The sequence below is a fragment of the Leopardus geoffroyi genome, chromosome C3 (genome assembly GCF_018350155.1).
Source record: "Leopardus geoffroyi isolate Oge1 chromosome C3, O.geoffroyi_Oge1_pat1.0, whole genome shotgun sequence".
NCBI classification, from domain to species: Eukaryota; Metazoa; Chordata; class Mammalia; order Carnivora; family Felidae; genus Leopardus; species Leopardus geoffroyi.
In genome coordinates this window covers 761407-781247 of record NC_059338.1, presented here as the reverse complement: position 1 = coordinate 781247, position 19841 = coordinate 761407, and the positions used below count along the sequence as shown (strand labels likewise).

The 19841-nt window shown below is 56.1% G+C and overlaps 1 protein-coding gene across 1 annotated transcript; it reads left to right on the top strand.

Annotated features, from left to right (window-relative positions):
- The first annotated feature begins 1 nt into the window (after position 1).
- On the top strand, positions 2-14326 carry SHE (Src homology 2 domain containing E). Its single transcript, XM_045456023.1, has 6 exons — positions 2-658; positions 2896-3022; positions 10331-10624; positions 11727-11883; positions 12559-12678; positions 13934-14326. Exons 1-6 carry the CDS (start codon positions 176-178, stop codon positions 14118-14120), a joined length of 1368 nt encoding a protein of 455 aa, XP_045311979.1. The 5' UTR covers positions 2-175; the 3' UTR covers positions 14121-14326.
- Positions 14327-19841: the final 5515 nt, after the last annotated feature.

Below are 19841 nucleotides of genomic sequence, written 5' to 3'. Positions count from 1 at the left end.
GAAGAGCAGGGACGCCCCGCAGGGCCCGGGCCCGGGCCCCCGCCCCGCCCCGCCGGGCTGCGCGCCGGCCGGCTGGGGACGCGGAGCAGCCCCGGGGAATGCGGCGGCCGCGACCCCTGGCGCCCCTCCGCGAGTGCGCCGCGCCCCTCGGCCGCCTGCCCCGCGGGCCCCCCCCATGGCGGCGCGGTGGTTCAAGGAGTTTCCGCTGAACCTGAAGACGGCGTCCGAGCGCGCCCGGCCCGGTGGCGGCGGCGGCCGACTGCGCAAGAACTCGGAGGCGGGCGGCGCCGCGCCGGCCCCCGGCAAGGGCCGCAAGAACTCGGCGGCCGAGCTGGGGGGCGGCCGGGCCGGCGGCGGCGCCCCCAGGGACAGCCGGCCGCCCCGGGACAGCCTGCAGGGCCTGATCCAGGCCGCCGCGGGCAAGGGCCGCAAGAACTCGCGGGCCGCCGAGGACGAGCCGCACCGGGGCGTGGCCAGGAGCGCGGGCTGCAGCACCTACATCAGCAGGCTCATCAAGGTGGACGCGCAGGAGAAGAACTGCGGCGGCGGCGGCGGCAGTAGCAGCCCCAGCTCCAGCGCCTCTTCCTCCGCGTCCTCGTCCCCTGCCTCCCTGGGCCCCGAACCGGACAAGGGCAAGGTCGTGAGGCAGCAAGACACGGTAAGAATGTGGCCTCCCTGGGACCACCTGTCCCTGCAGAAGCGAGACGGCGAAGGGAGTGCGGAGCACCTGCTGGGCGCGAGGCTCCTCTAGGCCGCGGGGCGGGCGACGGGGGCTCCCCCCCCCCCCCCACATCTGGGGACGGTTAAGACACCATTTAAAGTCGTTTCGGCCTTTTTTTCGTCTTGAGAAAATCTTCGTTCTCAGGAGAGGGAACTTTGCGGAAACGTGCTCTCCGTTTAATTTTGTTGGCAGTTTGGGAGAGTAACTGAACGAGACCTTCCTGCTTTGTTGAATGTGACCCCCTTAGAGATGTGCTGTGATTTTAAATCCAGGGGGATGTGCAAAGCTAGATGCGTTCAGACGTTTATGGTCTGCACCCCCCAGGTAATGGGTTTCAGAACCTGGGGAACAGGCAGACCGCACGCCCCATCCGTCTGCCGGTTTGGAAGTTCCAGGCACAGTTCACCCAGCACCCCAAGATTGCAGCCCTTTCATTCATTCCGTGAACGTGTGATGTGCAGCCGCCCGTAGGATGAGGGGCGCAGGGCTCCAGGGGCTGCGGAGGGTAGAGTGAGACCCGGAAATGCCCGTGAGGAAATCACAGCCTGGGAGGGAAGGTGTTTCCTGCTTCTCGGACCCCCCCCCCCCCAGGGCTTCTGGGCGCTGACCCTTGTGAGGCGCTTAACGGAGAGAAGCGGGACCCTGTGAGGAGACCCCCTCCATTCTTACAGCGATGAGTTGGGGTTTTGTTTGCTTGTTTTTTAAACCCACCCTTCTGTGTGGAAAGGAAGAGAAGAGCTCAGCCCCCAGCCCAGGCTGTCACTTCCTGTCGTGGGAACTTGGACTTTCTCTTGCCGCCTGCCTGGCCGCAGTCAGGAGCCCGGAGCCCATGGCGTGCGTCTGCTCCGGGCACTCTGTTCATCCCTCCACTCATTCCTCCCGCAAACACTCACAGCTTGCCTCTGTGGCGCCGGGCACGGGGGTGGGGACCAGGTGGAAAGATGACCAAGGACCCAGCTGTTAGCCAGTGGTGCCCCTGACCGTTGGACTTGATGGGAAGCACCTTGCAGCCGAGGGCCGAGGGCTGAGTCGTCTGTGTTCCTGGGAATGTGGCTCACGTGGCGGGCAGTGAGAGGACGGAGGCGGGGGTGCTGTGCAGTGCTGCGAGGGCCTCACTTCTGGATGCCCCATGTTTCTCAGGCCACCTCCCCCAGGCAGGCAGCCCCTGCCCTCCTCGTCTCTCCCTGTTGGTGTCACTTTCCCTGCCGGCCCAAGCGATTCTCTGCCGCGAGTTCTGATGCGATCAGAGACCGAAGCAGGTCTGGGGCCTCCCCTTAGTTGGATTCACCTTTCTTTGCCTTTTGGTTCTTATTCCTCTCTTTCTCTTCCGCTGGAGCAGGTAGTTTACACGGTCCCAGCTGTTTACTCTGGAGCCACACTGACAATAGGGCAGGGGCTGTGCTTTTTGTCCCCCCCACTCTCCCTGCAAAACTCTTCCTCCCTGAGAAGAGCCCGTCAGGCTCCGGTCCCCAAACCTCCCGCGTGGTCCCCGAACCTCCCGCATCGTCAGCCAGCAACTGCAGCCTAGAACCCGTCACACACACCACCTCTCCGGGCACCTTTCTGGTTTTGGAAGATTAGGTGTTTTTGTGCCAAGTACGGACCAGAACTCTGTCGCTTGGGGAGACCTGTGTGCCTGTGAGTTATGGAACCTAGACCTCCCCAGTGCTGTTCAGTTCTGACTGCGTCTCAGACTTCTGAAGCCTTCTCTTCGGAGGTTCCAGATCGCTGAAGGACGAGACCCAGGCTTGGTTCCACTTGGTTCCGTCACAGCGCCTCGCCGGTGCCGGTGGACGCTCAGTGCTCCCTGGGCGACTGGCTGACTTTCGCCTGTGTCGCCCACCGATTGGCATTAAGGACCAAAGTCAGAGGGAAGGTGCTAGACCAGTCCAACAGTCACCTCTGTCTTCCACCAGCAAATGCGTCACCGCCTGGGGAGACAACAGACCTGGAGACGAGCTTGGGGTCGAGCAAGGTTTGGGTGACTTGTTGCCGGTCAGTTTTGCCACCGACAGATCACATGGTTGTCCACCTGTGACACGATCCAGCACGACCAGATCCATTCGGAACTGGCTGGGGATCTTTTTGGCTCTGCAGATTTTCAGTAGGTTTTGATCCCACGGCCGCCTGGTGTGTGATCACCCCCGGCAGCTCTCCCCTCTGGTTCTTTTAAGGTCATCATCTTAGAAGACTACGCTGATCCTTACGATGCCACGCGGACAAAAGGTCAGAGGGACGCAGAGAGAGTGGGAGAGAATGACGGGTACATGGAGCCCTATGACGCGCAGCAGATGATAACAGGTTTGTGGGCAGAGCGCCGGGCGGGTGAGAGGCGCTAACCTGTGCTTGGGGGACAGGTGACGCGGTTCCATCGGGTCTGTTGACCAGGAAAACAGAAGTCGGAAACAAAAGCAAGCTCAAAGTATCTAGTTAACTATCTTCATGGTTTCGTATCTTTCGGCTTTAGGGTCTGCAGAGTCCTTAACGTCTTTCTAATTCTGTGCAAAGTGACACTTGGGAGTTTGCAGATGTGCTCAGGTCGTGACCTTCAGGGTTGAGGTGGTTGACATGCATTTCTTGGCCGCTTTGACGCTCGTGAGGGGGGTCAGGGATCTGTCCCAGGGACTGAGACACACCTCAAGGATTTCACGTGTTTAGAAAGCACGGACGTGACACAGTCCCCTGTGTCACAGCAGAAGGTTGATCTCTCACAAGCTCTACGGCGTGGGAGCAAAAAATTAACCACCGGTCACTGTTGTGAGCCAGGCCGTGTGGCTCAGACCTCCCGAAACCACAGCCGCTGTTCCCGTGACGTCGCGGGCAGAGCTAACGTGGGAGCTAAGCAGCCCCTGTCGTCTCCAGCACCCAACTTTGCCCTTTTATTCACGGTTGTCTCAATTTCCTGTAAGTGATACTTAAAAATAATATGAGCTAGTTGTTTAGATTTATTTGTGAAACTTAGAGTAAAATAACTTATTCACCGTTTTCCCCTAAATGCTCTTTAATCCGTAAGGAAAAATGTGTTTCTAAGGGCTGACCCCAGGCACCCTTGTTTGGGCGTTTCGTGCCTGGGGAGGGACGCGTGGGCCACACGCAGAGCCTGTGGCTCCCGTTTCGGGACAGATTGGGAAGCCGGCGGCCCAGGCGCGGAGCCACGGCCCGGAGGGGGAAGCACAGGGAAGCCGGCACCCTGGACGGGTCAAGACAGGCTTCAGGATGAAAATGAGCTACAGCAGGAAAGGGGGGCCGCGTCCTGTTTGCCTGCTTACAGAGATAAGGCTGCGCTTTGGGGAGGGTGTACCCTGGCCGGGCTGCGACCCCGAAGGTCACTGGGCTGTGACCTCTAGTGAAATCTGTGAATGAAAGGAAGTGAAAATGAACTTAGTCAGAATTTTAAAAAATATCAGAGGCTTGAAAGGAATAGAGGAAAAGATTTACATAAAATTGAGGGAAAAGATTTTTTTTTTAAGGCGTAATTTTGATTTCTTTCTTTTGTCTTTTTGGTTTTTATTCGTTTCTTTCTCTTTAGCCAGAATAGGTAGCTTATCTGCACTGTCCCCAGTGGGTATTTGTGGAGCCACACTAATGATAGGAAAATGCCATGGTCCCCACAGGACTGTGCTCAGAGACCCCAGCCCTTTCCCCTTTCACAGAATCAGAGATTCTGACTCTGTAAGAGACAGAGCAGAAATTAGCGCCTAGATCTCCTCCGGGCCGGGTGGTCAGCTTCCCACACCACGTGGCCTCGGGACACGTTTGAGATGATGTAGGAAAAGCACTTTAATTTTTACACATAATTGGGGCACCTGGGTGGCTCAGTCGGTTAAGCGTCTGACTTCAGCTCGGGTCATGATCTTGCAGTTCGTGGGTTCGAGCCCCGCGTCGGGCTCTGTGCTGACAGCTCGGAACTTGGATCCTGCTTCAGATTCTGTGTCTCCCTCTCTCTCTGCCCCTCCCGTGCTCGTTCTCTGTGTCTCTCTCCTTCAAAGATAAATAAACATTAACTGTTTTTTAAATCTTACTCATAAGTGAGGCACCTTTCCGCTCAGGCTCGTAAAGAAGGTTGTATGGAAAAATCAGAATTGTCCGACATGAAATAAACGTAATAATAACAGCTAACATTTAATGTTCAAGTATTTGTTAAGTGCCAGGCTCTGTTCTACAGTTTATGTGAGTTCGTTTATTTAGGAGTACAAGATTAATATATCCAATTGGAGAATAAATTCAAATTTACTAAACATTTAAATTACTAACTGTTCAATATTAATAGCTTATTTTGTCTTAAGAAAATCCATGAATTTTAAAACCTCATTTAAAGCATGTATCAAAACACCTTCTCAGTCAGTGCAGAGAATATACCTCTGATTCTACCCGTGGGCTCCACAGCTGGACAGAATAACAGGAAGTGAGTTTATCGGAAGCTGGAAATAAAAGATTTGCTGCTGGTTTTTTTTTTTTTTTTTTAAACCTTCTGCCTTTTTGTTCAGTTTGGTCCTTATGTGCTTGGTTGTCCTGGGCAGTCTCAGAAACGGCTCCTTTTTCTTGAAAAATGTTAGAGAATTTTCTTTAGTTTCACATCTTCAGGACATGGTGAGGACACCAGCCCCTGTCCTTGCTGTCCTGTGAGATGGCGGGACTGCGCCCGGCGTTAACGCCCTCTGAGATGTCAGAACCTCCAGCAAGTGCTTCTCAGGCAAGTACTCGAGCCTGGCCCCGTGCTGGGCTCCGGGCTTACCAGAAACAAGACCACGTGACCCGTGTCCTTATGGACTGACCTCGCCTCCCAAGAGGCAGACAGACCCGACACCAGCAGACAAGAAAACGTGTCACTGAACGTAAGTGAAGTTTATAAATAAATCCTCCCTGAGACGTACCCAAGGATCGTTCAAAAAAATTAGATTACGAACGGTGGTATCGGCGTCAGTCTCTCCGTTGTTCGGCTAAGGTGACAGCAACATTTTAGCTACATAATTGGCAGAAACATTCTAGCTGATTTAGCACGATGCGTTCAAGTTGCCAAGTGGAACCTTTAGCCCAGGAAGGGTGTTCATCGCCGAGACCGCCCGCGTTCCGTGTGGGAACTGCTTCCGGTGGTGGTGCTCTGGTGTCCGGCCCACCAGTTCCCTGGCCAACCCCGCACCCGTGCAGTGGTGTTGGAAGTCTGGCCGGCAGTGAGGACACGAGAGTTTGGAACCATTCAGCAACGTGCCTGCGTGGCTCGGCGGGAGAGTGGAGGCACCAGGCTGTTCACCTGCACTGGTCAATACCTGTCTGCCTGTCTGTCTAAGTTCTGTGCTCACTGTGGGGCTTGAACTCACGACCCCAAGATCAAGAGTCACTCACTCCACCAACTGAGCCAGCCAGGTGCCCCTGAATAGTCAAATCTGAAGGAGAGCCTCATTGTTGGGGTGTCCATTAAACCCTCTATGGAGGGGTGCCTGGGTGGCTCAGTCAGTTGAGTGTCCGACTTCGGCTCAGGTCATGATCTTGTGGTTTGTGAGTTTGAGCCCCGCGTCGGGCTCTGTGCAGACAGCTCGGAGCCTGGAGCCTGCTTCGGATTCTGTGTCTCCCTCTCTCTCTGCCCCTCCTCTGCTTGTGCTCTCTCTCTTTCTCTTTTTCTCTGTCTCTCAAACATGAGTAAACGTTTTTAAAAATCCATTCTGGAAAAAAACAAAAATAGAAGACTTTGATTTATCTAATTTGCCTATACTTTACTTGTGAAACCTAAAGTTCAGGGTTCCTCAATTATATGTGCTTTTGTTCAGGTATTTAGACTTATTTGATAGGGAAATATTCAAATCATTTTATCTTTTTAAGTTTTTTAACTTAAGTTTTTAAGTTTTTTATTTCCATGTTCCTTACTTTATTTTTTTTTTTTTGCATTTTTATTTTTACTTAGTTTTTTTTTTTTTTTTTTTTGAGAGACAGAGCGTGAGCGGGGGAGGGGCAAGGAGAGAGGGAGACACAGAATCCGAAGCAGGCTCCAGGCTCTGAGCTGTCAGCACAGAGCTTGACGTGGGGCTCGAATTCCCAGACCGCGAGATCATGACCTGAGCCGAAGTCGGACATTTAACTGACTGAGCCCCCAGGTACCCCTAAAATATTCAAATCATTTTAAATCAAAAGCTTGAGCACTAATAAAACCTGTGCCTAGAAACATCTTTGAGGGGAAAACAGTTTGTAAGCATATTTGAAAGCATTGGGAGATGAGATGGGTTGGGGGACAGGTGCATTACAGAAATGTTGTGAACATTCTGCATGAAATCTTTGGGGCACAGAGTGAGCATGCAGTGCCCAGGTCCACTGAGGCCACGCGGCCTCGTCTACGTCCCTGCGAGAAGGGGCTGACCTGTGTGTCGCCACTCACCGGGCCTCAAGGGCGTGCTGCTGTAACGCGCCTAGTGCGCGCACGTCCAGTAAATTCGGCCGTTATTTAGACACTCTGGAGAGAGTTGCGTCTTCACAGGGAGTTCTGGACCCGCGTAGCGGACTGTTCACCGCCAGTTGCACTGCATTTAGTGAAGGAAAGTCCTGGTCCTGTTCCTGGTCCTGAGCCGTTGAGCCAGGGCGGGCAGCCTGGAGGGTGGGGTGTATCTGCAGGCCCCGAGGTCTGTTGTCCGAGGTAAAGGCCTCTATCAGCAGGGCCGGGGCGTAGCTTCCTCTCGCCGTTTCCTCCTTCTCAGGCCCGTTTCCTCCCGGAGCCAGCCCTGCACGTCAGGGCTGTTCTCCAGCGGGAAGGTCGGCCCGCTGGGTGATTGTTTCTGTTTCTATGGCGCCTCAGGCTGGGGGCAGCAGGTGCCGGAATGGAGTGCAGGGCGACTCCCTCGCAGGGCCACCGCTCAGGCCCTCGTTTCCCCTAATTAAGTGGTGCTTCTCGGATCTCCCCGCCCCCCGGGCCACCCGGGAAGGAGCGCTTCCCAGGGACTCCCGTGTGCCCCGGCCTCACTCGAGACCCTAATCATTGACATCATTTCAGCACAGGCACTGATTTCCTTGTGGGCAGGGCTGAGCTGAGGCGAGGACCTGGGGCCGGGTCACCGTCTAAGCTGACGGTAAGCCTGGGGTCTGGTCAGAAACTTACAGTTTCTAGGTTCATGCTTTGAATTCCGTCCTGCCTTCTCTTTCCTTCTTCTTAGCTCTATAGAAACATTGTTTGAAAAAAATTCCAGGGGGGCGCCTGGGTGGCGCAGTCGGTTAAGCGTCCGACTTCAGCCAGGTCACGATCTCGCGGTCCGTGAGTTCGAGCCCCGCGTCGGGCTCTGGGCTGATGGCTCAGAGCCTGGAGCCTGCTTCCGATTCTGTGTCTCCCTCTCTCTCTGCCCCTCCCCCGTTCATGCTCTGTCTCTCTCTGTCCCAAAAATAAATAAACGTTGGAAAAAAAAAAAAATTAAAAAAAAATTCCAGCCCGATCTTCACTGAACCAGGAACGGAGTGGGGATGTTGTTCCCCATAATTTCATCTAGAGTAGTGAAAACGAGGTGCAGTATTGAAGGTCGAGAGGCTTGGATGGAGACGCACCTGCGCCAGCGCCCGTCCCGGCCCCGGAGCCGGAGCCTGCTCGCTCGGACACGGAGGGCTTGGCTCCAGGAGAACCCCAGGACGGGGACAGGCAGGAGGCGCTCGGACGGGGGGCACGGGGACCGGAGGCGGGCCCGTGCTCCTCAGGCTCAGCCTCCCCTGAGAACCCCCACACCCCAGGCCCATTACGCCCGGACCCCTGCACGCGGGGCTGGAGCCGGCTGCGGCCGGGCCCTGGGAACCGACACCGTGGTTCTGAACTTAGCGTCCTGACCGTCACTCGCCCTTCAAAGTTTCATTTGTTGCTCTCGCTGTGATACGAGTCCCTCCTTCAGTGACTCTTCTCCGAGTGTCACCGTGCCCGCGTTAGTTGTGGTCGTCCGACCCTCCCACTTACCTGGCCCTTCTCCGCCCCTGCGGGCATGCCGGGGGGGGGGGGGGGCGCCCCCCCCCCCCCCGAGCTGGGAGCCCCGGCTCTGCCTTTGACCCTGTCCTTCTCTCCGGGGTTCCCACGGCACAGCCTTCGTGTGTGTGAGCGTGCAGCTGTGACTCGGAAGGGAGGTGGGCAGGAGAGAGGAGGGGACTCTGGGTAAGGTTTCCGCGCGTGAGGGGTCGTGGCCGAGCAGCTGGCCCTTTGTACGCAGACCGTTGAGAGCCCCGAGCGGGTTCAGGCAGACTGAGGTGCGCGCACCAGGAAAGGCTCCTGGCGGCGTCCCGGCGGGCGTTTGGAGCAGCCACAACATGGTGCGTCCACGTCACCGGCTCGGGCTGCCCAGACGCCGCCTGCCGAGGCCTCTGGACCTCGAGCTGGTCGGTCCCAGACACTCCTGGCTCCTTCCCACGTGGCTCATAGCTTCTGCTTGGTTTTTGCATCCTTAGCTTCCAGTGGAACGTGAACGTAATCGTTATTACCTGCTAAGAAAACATAAGCTGAATCGCATCCAGCACCACCTGAACTGTGTATCCTTGCCTTTAAAACTCGTGTGTCTGGGGCGCCTCGGGGGCTCAGTTGGTTAAGTCTCCAACTTTGGCTCGGGTCCTGATCTCACGGTTTGTGCGTTCCAGCCCTCACGTCGGGCTCTGTGCTGACAGCTCAAAGCCTGGAGCCTGTTTGGGATTCTGTGTGTCTCTCTCTGTCCCTCCCCGGGGCGCGCGTGCGCTCTCTCTCAAAAGTAAGTAAATAAAACTTGTGTGTTTGGAGCCCGGCGCGCCCACTGTCCAGCCCCCCACCGTCTCCCCTCTCCTGCCTCTGTCCTTGGAACTTCCCTGTCAATTCCGCGCTATGGGAACGGGCCCTCTGCGGTCCCCACCTCCCTGTCTCCCCTCAGGCAGCTTCCTCCCTTGGGCGTGACCTCCTCTGTCCGGGTGAACCCATCGTCCACGGGGAGCGTGTCCACGTGCGGTGGCTGAGAGCACGGCTTCCAGAAGCCGGCTTCCTGCTTGTGTGTCCAGCGCGTCCCGGCTCTGCCACGTGCTGCTGAGGACAATTGCCTTGAGCTTTGTGGCTAGCTTTCCCTTCTGTGACATTAGGAAACCACAGTCCCAGTCTCACGGGGCTGTTGTGAAAGCCACAGAGTGCCTCGTCCGTGACGTTAGGGTCGTTTTCACTTATTGGCCCGCCACATACTGTTTGTGAACGTGTCTAGTTTCCTCAGTGTTTTGAAACCCCCCAGAAGTCAGGAACTCTGTCCTGTGCACGTAACTGTCTTCCCTCGGTGCGTGTGGCCCAGTGCAGAATGTAACGGCCCGTCGACTTTTATGAAAACACTGTGGTCTCAGCCCTCCACGAAGGTGGACCCTGGGCTGCGGGGCAGGTCTCCTGTGGCCGTTTTTCCTTCCACAGGCTGCACGTAGCCCCGAGACGCCCGCCCTCAGGTGATGTCTGGTTGTCAGGCCAGATGGCGTGCCCGCCCAGGTGCCCGGAGAGGAGCCGTAGGTCCTGGCGCGGACAGGCGGCCCCTTCGCATCTGGGCCGGGAGGCAGTGTGGCTGTTCTCTGCCGCCTTCCCCGGACAGCAGGAGGCGGGAGCGCGTTGGTTACTGGCTTCCGTGGCACCCCGCCGTCGAGGTCTTACGTACGGGTGTTTTCCAGAAATCCGACGCCGAGGTTCCAAGGATCCCTTGGTGAAGGCTCTTCAGCTGCTGGACGGTCCCTGCGAGGCGGGCGACAGCGGCACGAAATCGGAGACGTCAGCCAAGAGACGGAGCTCCAAGGACCTCCTGGGGAAGCCCCCCCAGCTGTACGACACGCCTTACGAGCCCACGGACGGCGGCCCCAGGACAGAGGAGCGGAGGACACGACTGCCCGCGGGGGACGAGCGGCCAGCAGCCGAGTACGAGCAGCCCTGGGAGTGGAAGAAGGAGCAGATCGCCAGGGCCCTGTCAGGTGAGGGCTGCCCCCAGGCGCCGGGAACATCTCATGTGGCTGGAAGGCCGCGCGAGGCTGAGCCCTGGAGGCCCGAGGCTCTGGGCGCCGAGTGCCCTCGGTGGCTTGAGACGCCCGCGTGGCCGCTGCTCTGTCCCCACACGTCTCAAGCTGTCGGGTCGGGAGCGGCCTCTACCGGCTCCTGCTCGGGGCCGCCCCTCACGCCTGGTGAAAGTCCCACTGGGGAAACGGCAGCACTGGGTGCGGTGCGTTGCAGGGGCCCCTCCTTGAGGCGCGAGTGTGCAGAATAGCTTAGGAGACGCGGGCGATCGGGCTCGGTGTGAAAGGTGGTCTCCGTCTGTTTGGCCGACAGCCTCTTTTTCCTGGGATTGGGAAAAGTCAGGGGTGTCTTTTTCCCTCCACCAGCGAAGCCAGGCTGGTGGTGCCGGTGTGGTCCACACGCAGGCTCAGTGGAGTTCGGTTTCCGTCCTGTTTTCCGCCGACCCCGTGGCCACCTGCTGTGCCGCGTGTCGCTCGTTCGTGTCTCTGCTCCGTGCGGCCTCGGTGGCGTAGCGTCCTAGGCACCGTTCGTAGTTTCTGTTTCCAGGTTGATCTATTATTTCATAGTAAAAGCGGCTTATTTGGTTTCCTAGAATGATACGCTCTTATCTTTTATTCTAAATTTACTAAAAGTTGTTTTTTTTTTTTTTTTTTTTTTAAATTTTTGTTTTCAACGTTTATTTTTTTTGGGACAGAGAGAGAGCATGAACGGGGGGAGGGGCAGAGAGAGAAGGAGACACAGAATCGGAAACAGGCTCCAGGCTCTGAGCCATCAGCCCAGAGCCTGACGCGGGGCTCGAACTCCCGGACCGCGAGATCGTGACCTGGCTGAAGTCGGACGCTTAACCGACTGCGCCACCCAGGCGCCCCTAAAAGTTTTTAGAAGTACACGCTAGGCGCACTCTGGAGGCCCCCAGGACGCACCCCGCCCTGGGTGGTCGGCACGCATCAGCCCTCGCGCAGGGGGCTTCCTGCCCGAGGCGAGGCCGGCAGGGAGGCTGCCGCTTTGGCATCCGCCCCGGCCACCCCTGTGGCCTCCGTGTTAAACGAGCCTTCTTTCCAGTTCAGTTTGAAGGCTCTGAGCGACCTTCCGTCAAGGAGGACGCGGTGAGGCCGCACCCCCGTCAGAAGAGCTGGACACCCAAGGTCTTGAAGCCGGCCGCCTCCGAGCACGGCGAGGGCGAGAAGGTGGACCCAGCCCTGCCGCTGGGGAAGCAGCCGTGAGTCTCTTCGGCACTCGGGGACGAAGGGTGGCCGGAGCTTTTGCGGGCGGGGGGAGCACTTTGCACGATGAGTTTTGCTCGTGAATACTTGGTGGGTGGGGCTTAACGAACACCTGTTTTCAGAGCCTGTTGCATTTGTGCAGAGTGGAAAGGGCACTGCGTCCCGGAGCCGGATTTCAAATTTCGTTCACCCGTGTGGACTGAAAACTCCTCAGTGACACCAGCCCCGTTAACTCCCTCTCATGCCTGATCCGTTTTGTGATCCACATTTACCCAAATCTGTGTCTCGTCTCTTCTGAGCGTGAAGCAGAATCTAGTTCAGGCTATGCAGCTCCCACCAGAAGTGCATTACAAATGCTATGTTTTGGGGGCGCCTGGGGGGCTCAGTGGGTTCAGCGTCCGGCTTCGGCTCAGGTCATGACCTCACGGTTCTTGAGTTCGAGCCCCGCATTGGGCTCTGTGCCGACAGCTCGGAGCCCGGAGCCTGCTTCGGATTCTGTGTCTCCCTCTCTCTCTGCCCCTCTCCCGCCCTCCCTCCGTGTCTCTCTCTCTCTGTCTCTCTCTCTCTCTCAAAAGTAAATAAAAACAGTAAAAGAAAATTTTAAATGATACTATTTTATGGAGCGAGGCCCTGTCTGGATTCGTTCTCTGATGTCGGTGCCCCCTTTACAGTTGGTACCATGGCGCCATCACCCGTGCGGAGGCCGAGAGCCGGCTGCAGCCCTGCAGGGAAGCTGCCTACCTGGTCCGCAGCAGCGAGTCCGGGAACAGCAGGTACACCATCGCACTGAAGTGAGTACCGAGGCCTCGAGCGCTCTGCTTGGGAGGCGGGCGGTGCGCCCCGCGGCCCTGTCCCGTCGCGGGCAGGTGGCTTCTTCGAAGAGGTACAATTTGAAGGCGGCGCGCAGGGGTGCGCCGGCTCGGACGACAGGGTGTGAGGGCTGGGGCTGGAACGCGGGGCTGGGATGGGGTAGATGCGCCAGCATCTCCGGGGACAGCGAGCGCCTCTGCTCTCACCCGTCAGTCGGTGTCCGCCTCGCCCTGCCGGATCCAACGAGGCCCCCCTGTGGGTCCAGCAGAGAGAAAATCCCCGACAAGAAGAGGAATTTCCAGTGGGACGGTTCAGTTGTTTTATTTCCTAGTGTTTGAGACTTCGGTACATCAGGTCCCTTGATGTCAAAATGCCAACTGCAGTTGGACACCAGCTTCTCGTGGGGAAGAGGGAGACGCTGGCCGGCTGTCCCTCCCCCCCCCCCCCCCCCCGCCACCGTAACCGAGCGCTCGCTCTGGCCCAGCGGAGCTCCTGTCATGGAAATTCTCGCGGCTGCGGGCCCAGTGCTAGAGGATCATTGTCAGAGTCCCTAACAGCATTTCCTTCCTGAGGAAGCGGAGCCCCTGAAACAATCAGGCTGGAGGGAGAGAGGCTGGGCTGGTCGGGCGACGCGGCCCGGAGCGGGCCGGCTGGCAGACACACAATGGCAGGAACAGCGCCACTGCGTTCCTGACGCGGGGCTCGTGCACACGTCTCGGCCTGGGTGCCGGCTGTCGTCCTATTCAACCAGGGACAGTCTTCCCAGTTTGGGGGGTGGGAGGGAAGGAAGGAGGAAACTGGGTTTTTCTTCTTCTTCTTCTCCTTAACGTATTCTGCGGGGAAGAAAGGAGGAAAGGACCTCACGTCCTGGCCCCGTGACGAGGAGGAGGCTTAAAGGGGATTTAAACCTCACCTTAGTGGTCTCCTGCTTGGGCTTAAGCACTAGCCTGGCAATTTGGGGACCGGGCTTTTTTCCCCCCCTTTTGTCTTTTTTGGTCCAGTCCCTGATGACCTGTGTGTTACGGACAAACAGCCCAAGTCTGACCCACCTTTGGCCGAGGCCTCGAAGCCTCCCAGAGCCCCTGGAGAGCGGGATACGTTCCTGTTCGCGTTTGTAACGGTTCCCGGCACGAGCGAGAACGCGTCTGCCTGTGACCCTGGCCGGGATTGTTGTCCGTGGGGGACGACCCCCCGCTCGCTCGGTCCCATCTCCTCCTCGATTCTGTCTCGTTTCAGGACTAGCCAAGGGTGTGTCCACATCATAGTGGCCCAGACCAAAGACAGCAAGTACACGCTGGACCAGACGAGCGCGGTCTTTGGCAGCATCCCCGAGGTGGTGCACCACTACTCCAGCGAGAAGTTGCCTTTCAAGGGGGCGGAACACATGACCTTGCTGCACCCCGTGCACAGCAAGCTGCACTAAGGTCCGGCCCGCAAAGCGCCGGCCAGGCCCCTCCTCCCGCGACGTCGGCGCCCAACCAGCATCCGGGGGGCGAGGCGGGGACCGCACCCCGGGGCTTGGTGCGGAGCGAGTCTCCGTCTAGAGGGCAAAACCTGGGGTCCTAAGTCCATTCCGTGACGCTCGGTCGTTGACCTGTTGCTTTTCCACAATGAGAAATCCTGATTTACCGGCTGCCTCCGCTCTCTGGGGTAGGTGTTCTGTTTTGGGGAGGGGAGACTCTCAGGAAAGGTGAGTCAGGAGTCCAGGAATATTGTTTTCCAAAAACGTGCTAGTTGTCACGTGGAGGACCTGGTCTCTAAACAAACCAACAGAAATGCAGTTGGCATTAATATGAGGCAATAAAAATGGTCATGTGGGCCCAGGGAGCGCAGGTTACGGACCCCTTTTCGGGGAAACGGACGAAGAGTGGAAAGTGAGTGAACAGCAGGTGATTTGGAGAAAGCCGTGGAGTCCGTGAAGATCCACAACTCTGACAAGATTACTTTGTTGCTCAGCCTTCTAAGAAAGTTGTGTTTTCTCAATCTCTGGGGACTTTTTTATCATTATTCATAGAAGCATAAACAGGCAGGAAGACGCCCCTGACTTAAGAATCAGCAGTATATGGGGCGCCTGGGTGGCGCAGTCGGTTAAGCGTCCGACTTCAGCCAGGTCACGATCTCGCGGTCCGTGAGTTCGAGCCCCGCGTCGGGCTCTGGGCTGATGGCTCAGAGCCTGGAGCCTGTTTCCGATTCTGTGTCTCCCTCTCTCTCTGCCCCTCCCCCGTTCATGCTCTGTCTCTCTCTGTCCCAAAGATAAATAAACTTTAAAAAAAAAAAAAAAAATCTTCATTAAAAGAATCAGCAGTATAAATTAAGCCTAGGCATCGTTTTAATTCTGAATTCTAGAATGAAATACACAACAAACCTGAAAATTTGAAAAGCTCAGCGGCCTCGAGCTGGATGGTTTTTGCTGGATGATTTTGCAGAACCCTAGTACCTTCGTGCCACCCTCGGGCATTTCGGCTCTTGGGGCTGGTTTTTAATATTTGCTCCCTGGTTTGATTTGCTTTGTGTTTGGGAGTAAATGTTAAGTATGTGCATCTAGGTACCTCTCTCCGTCCGTCCCTAGGACGTGACTGCCCGTGCTCCCCTCCGAAACGTGCAGTGTCTCCTGGGCTATGCAGAGCAGGCCAGCTCCCGGCATAAAAATGTTTCTAAAGAGACCAAGGTTTCCCTATTACGATATTAAATTAATATTCCTAGTCTGCTTACCTTCATGGTTTATTGGGAACTTACATTGACCGTTGACTTACTGTGAAAAAATTATGTAAAAAACCACGAGAATGGCTTCCTGTGAGGAGACCCCGGGGACGGCCAGCGGTTAGAGCCGAGCAGACGCTTCTGTGTTCCGGGTCTGCCCCGTGGACCTCAGAACTGGCCCACATCCACCTGCACCGTCATCCACGAAAAGCTCATTTTTGTGGCTCCTTTTAAATACACGGAAGAAGTTGATTCGGTTAATTTTTAGGAAAGCATATCTTTCTGGTTAGTAGTTATCATTCTGTCACGATTTAGAGATTAGTAAATCCTTGCTTTTTTATTCAGTTAAGGTTGTCGCCAATGGGTTGTGTGATCTTGGATTTAAAAACTTGAGAGGAACCTTTCCTTACCGAATCTCAATGATTTTATTAATAAGACTCTCCTGTGTGTTAAATACTGACAGAATGTTTTCAGTGTGTATTCGTCCGTGTGTGACATCTTTGGCACGAGATTTTTTTTGTTACTTTTAGCATCTACAGTTCCAATTCCAAATCAACAAATATTTATTATCTTCCATATACAAATCACTTATTCAACTTCTTTTTAGTTCAACATTCTAAAAGTGAAACTTATTTTCTACTTAAACTTACTCTACAGAATACGGCGGTTATCCTAATTGTAATAAATGCTAAAAGCTTTGTACAGTTTTTCCTTGTGCGCTAAATGGTTTCTGTCGCCCCCGCCCCCCAACTGAGGAGTGTGCAGCGAAATGACATTTCGACAGCAAACCTGATGTGTTACGTGTTCATTAGGCTTCGATCACACGCTCAGTATCGTGCTTTCTCTGCAGTCATGACTCGTGACCTCCTTCGTGCGCCTGGAGGCAGACATGTGGGCTCGTAAATGGTCCAGCTCCCTCAAACCAGACGGGAGGTTGTCACAAGAAGGGACGGAGTAAGTCAGGAGGGGGCTCGCCTGCTGTGCTCTTCCCGGCGGAGGAAAGCCGGGGGCTTCCCGGCTTCAGGGCACCATGTGCCCTGGAATCACTTCGGCCCAGCAGGTGTCGCTAGCGGCTTCCTGGGGTTGGGGGCGCGGCTCCTGGGCCCGCTGATCCGAAACCCCGTGACGCGTTTCCACTCTGGGCTCTGAGTGCTTGGGTTTTTTGTCATCTTGTCTTGATGCAAGTATTTGCCCATAGTCTTCATCCTTGTGCGTTACCCCGGTCTCCCAGGGTATTTTCCGATTCCTCCTAGAGAGGATCATGTCCTCTAGCAAATTTGTGCTCCCTGGCCTTGAATATGGCATCCTCGGGCTTCGTCCGTCTGTGACCCTTCTCCATCACCGGCCCGTTTAAAAAATGATGAATTTAGTAACTTAATTTCCAGCCTATAGGACCTTTCTTTTTACTTTGCTACCATAGCTGTTTCTATCAGGATGGATTTCAACCACTGGAGTTGCAGGACTTCAGTAACTAGGAGTAGAATAACGGGGCGTTACCATGTGTCCAAAAAGGAGAGTATTGATATGCCGCCTCTATTGGGGAGAGAAGTGTCCTTTTAAGTTTTCCAAAGTACTTTCTTCTTAAGTGTTTAAAAAAAGAGCCTTTATTCTTTGCTGACTCGTCCATCATTTATTGGCCTCTGCCAGAGGCTGGGGCCGCGAGTAGAAGTGGGAACGGGTGGGGAAATAGTTCTGATCGTTGCAGGGATTATTTGACCGTAATATTACTCCGTTGATGGTCATTGTTAGTAAACCACACTTGATTCCGAAGAACTGAGCATCTGAGATAGTCTTTAGTTGCTTTGTGAACAAGGGCAGCCTTTCTGTTCTATCAAAACGCCCTTTTTCAGTCGGAGGTCCGTGCCTCCTGTTTCCTTCCGTTTGGGGGAGAAGGCAGGCTCCCTTGTCCGCCACGTGCACCGGTTCGCGACACGTCTTTGGCGCCTGCCTCACAGACTTCTCTCCGTTTTCCCTAAGCAGCACTGTTCTCTGGCTTCTGTGCCGGCCACCCGGTGACCGTGCGTCCAGGTGGCGCGTGCCCGCCGCCTAGCGGAGGGAGAGCGAACTGCAGGCGGCCCTGCGGCCCGATGGCGCGCCTCGCTTGCCATCTGGAAACGTGGCCTTTCCTGCCGCCTCGGTGGTTTGCGGACCGTGACTGGATAACGTCGTCTAGAACCTGAGCCGTGTTTTCATGAAGCTGCAGGCGGGCATCTCATTGGTCGAGTCCTTGACCGTCCGGCTACCTTGTTGGCGGGCTTTACCGTTTTCCCACAACCGACACATACGTTTTAGCTCTTGAAAATGCTGTTAGGACGTGTGTGACCCCAGCACCCACGTGTGGCACTTGAGTCATTTATGCCCGAGACATTGTATAAAATTCCAGCCCTCCTGAAGGTTTTACTCTCAGATGCCGCTTCAAATAAACACCGTTCCAAGAAAACGAGTGTTTTTGCTCTCGGGTTAGTTTTGAGAATCCCGCCCTTTGTAAGCGCCTCCTGCGGCGGCGAGGGCAGCAGCCCGGGCGCCTTCCACCTGCCGTCATCGCCGACCTGTGGCAGGGAACCGCTGGACCCACCGGCAGACCCGATCCTACTTGCTTCTCCCGGGGCACCTGTCTGGCTTCTTCCCGAACCAGACGTAGTGTCGTGAGCGCCCCCACTCCCCGTTTCCTCGGCATCTTGTGCGTGGACAGCTGTGGCCTGTGTCCTCACCTCTTACTCGGCTGTCATCGTCCAGGTGCCCCTGTCCCACCCATGGGAGGCGATGCTTCAGTCTGTGGTGACGCTTGAAATGTACAATTGTTTAAACTTGTACCAGGTGATCCTGATACCCAGCCGTGGCCGAGCACCCCCAGTGGAAGGTGCTGTTTAGGACAAGTGCGCAAATACATCCACTGAGGTTCTAGAAGAAGGCTGTCGTGTTGAGTCCTTCAGGATCAAATGTTTTTTTTTTCTTTTTCTTTTTTTTTTTTTTTTTCCTTTTTTCAACGTTTATTTATTTTTGGGACAGAGAGAGACAGAGCATGAACACGGGAGGGGCAGAGAGAGAGAGGGAGACACAGAATCGGAAACAGGCTCCAGGCTCTGAGCCATCAGCCCAGAGCCCGACGCGGGGCTCGAACTCACGGACCGCGAGATCGTGACCCGGCTGAAGTCGGACGCTTAACCGACTGTGCCACCCAGGCGCCCCTCAAATGTTTTTTTTAAGTTTACCTATTTTGAGAGACGGCACGAGCAGGGGAGGGAGAGAGAGAGAGAAAGTCCCAAGACTCAGCACTGTCAGCACAGAGAGCCCGACGCGGGGCTCGAACTTCCGAACTGTGAGATCGTGACCTGAGCCAAAGTCGGACGCTTAACCGACTGAGCCACCCAGGCGCCCTTCAGGATCCAATTTTAATTCCCGTCGAACATTCACATAATTGGCCTGGCGGTACCAGTGCCTATTGTGTCTTCCCAACTGTGTGTAACGAAAGGAAGCTCGCGTTGAAAACGAGGTCCCCACCCCCCAGCAGCCAGAGTAACGGTTTTCAGGATCCAGGTTGAACACGCGTGTGAGAGCCCAGGCTGTGGCCATTTGAGCGTCAGGCTCCGACCCTGTGGACCAAGGCGAGGAGCCGGTGTGTTGCTGACGTGCTTCCTTGCTACCTTCCCGCTCTTGAGTCCCGCGCAGCTCGCCGAGCCAGGCCGGGGCCCCTGTCTCCAGATCCGCACACGCGGAAGAATCTGGCAGCTCGTCCCGGGCGAGTCACGGCGGAGGGCGCCGACCACAGCCTGCTCCTCACGGCCTGCGCCCTCCCCTCCCGCAGAGAGAGCAGGCCAGGCCGCAGAATCCCCCCACCTTTGAAGGACACATACTAGCGGGGTGACGGGTGTGAGCTAGCCGCGTGGTTTTGGTTAACAAGTGAAGGGTCAAGAGGGACACCCAGCCAGTAGCCAAGACGTGGAAGCAACTCACGAGCCCACGGACTAAGCGGGCAAAACAGGTGTGCTCACGACAGAACGGGACGGTAGTCGGCCTTAAAAGGAAGGAAATGCGGACGCGTGCTTCGGTGCGGGTGGGCCTGGCGGGTGCATGCGGAGTGACGAGCCAGGCACAAGGGGACACGTATGGCAGGACTGCACGTGTAGGACACCCAAGTTCACAGAAACGGTGAGGAGGATGGCGGGCGCCAGGCTGGGCACGGCGGGCAGTGGGGGGCTCTTTAATGGCACAGGGGTCAGGCTCCGCGAGACGAAATGCTCCGGAGGCCGTGAACGCCACGGTGCAAAGACACGTACCGCCTCCACCGAACTGCACGCACAGAAATGGCCCAGTGAAAATTTTATTATGTCTTTCACTGGGGGATAAAACCCAAAACGGTGCCGGTCTGTTCGACGTCCAGAGACCAATGGGTTCTCTCCCCGTGTGTGAGCCTCGTGGGCTCGGGCCGGGAAAGTAGGGATCG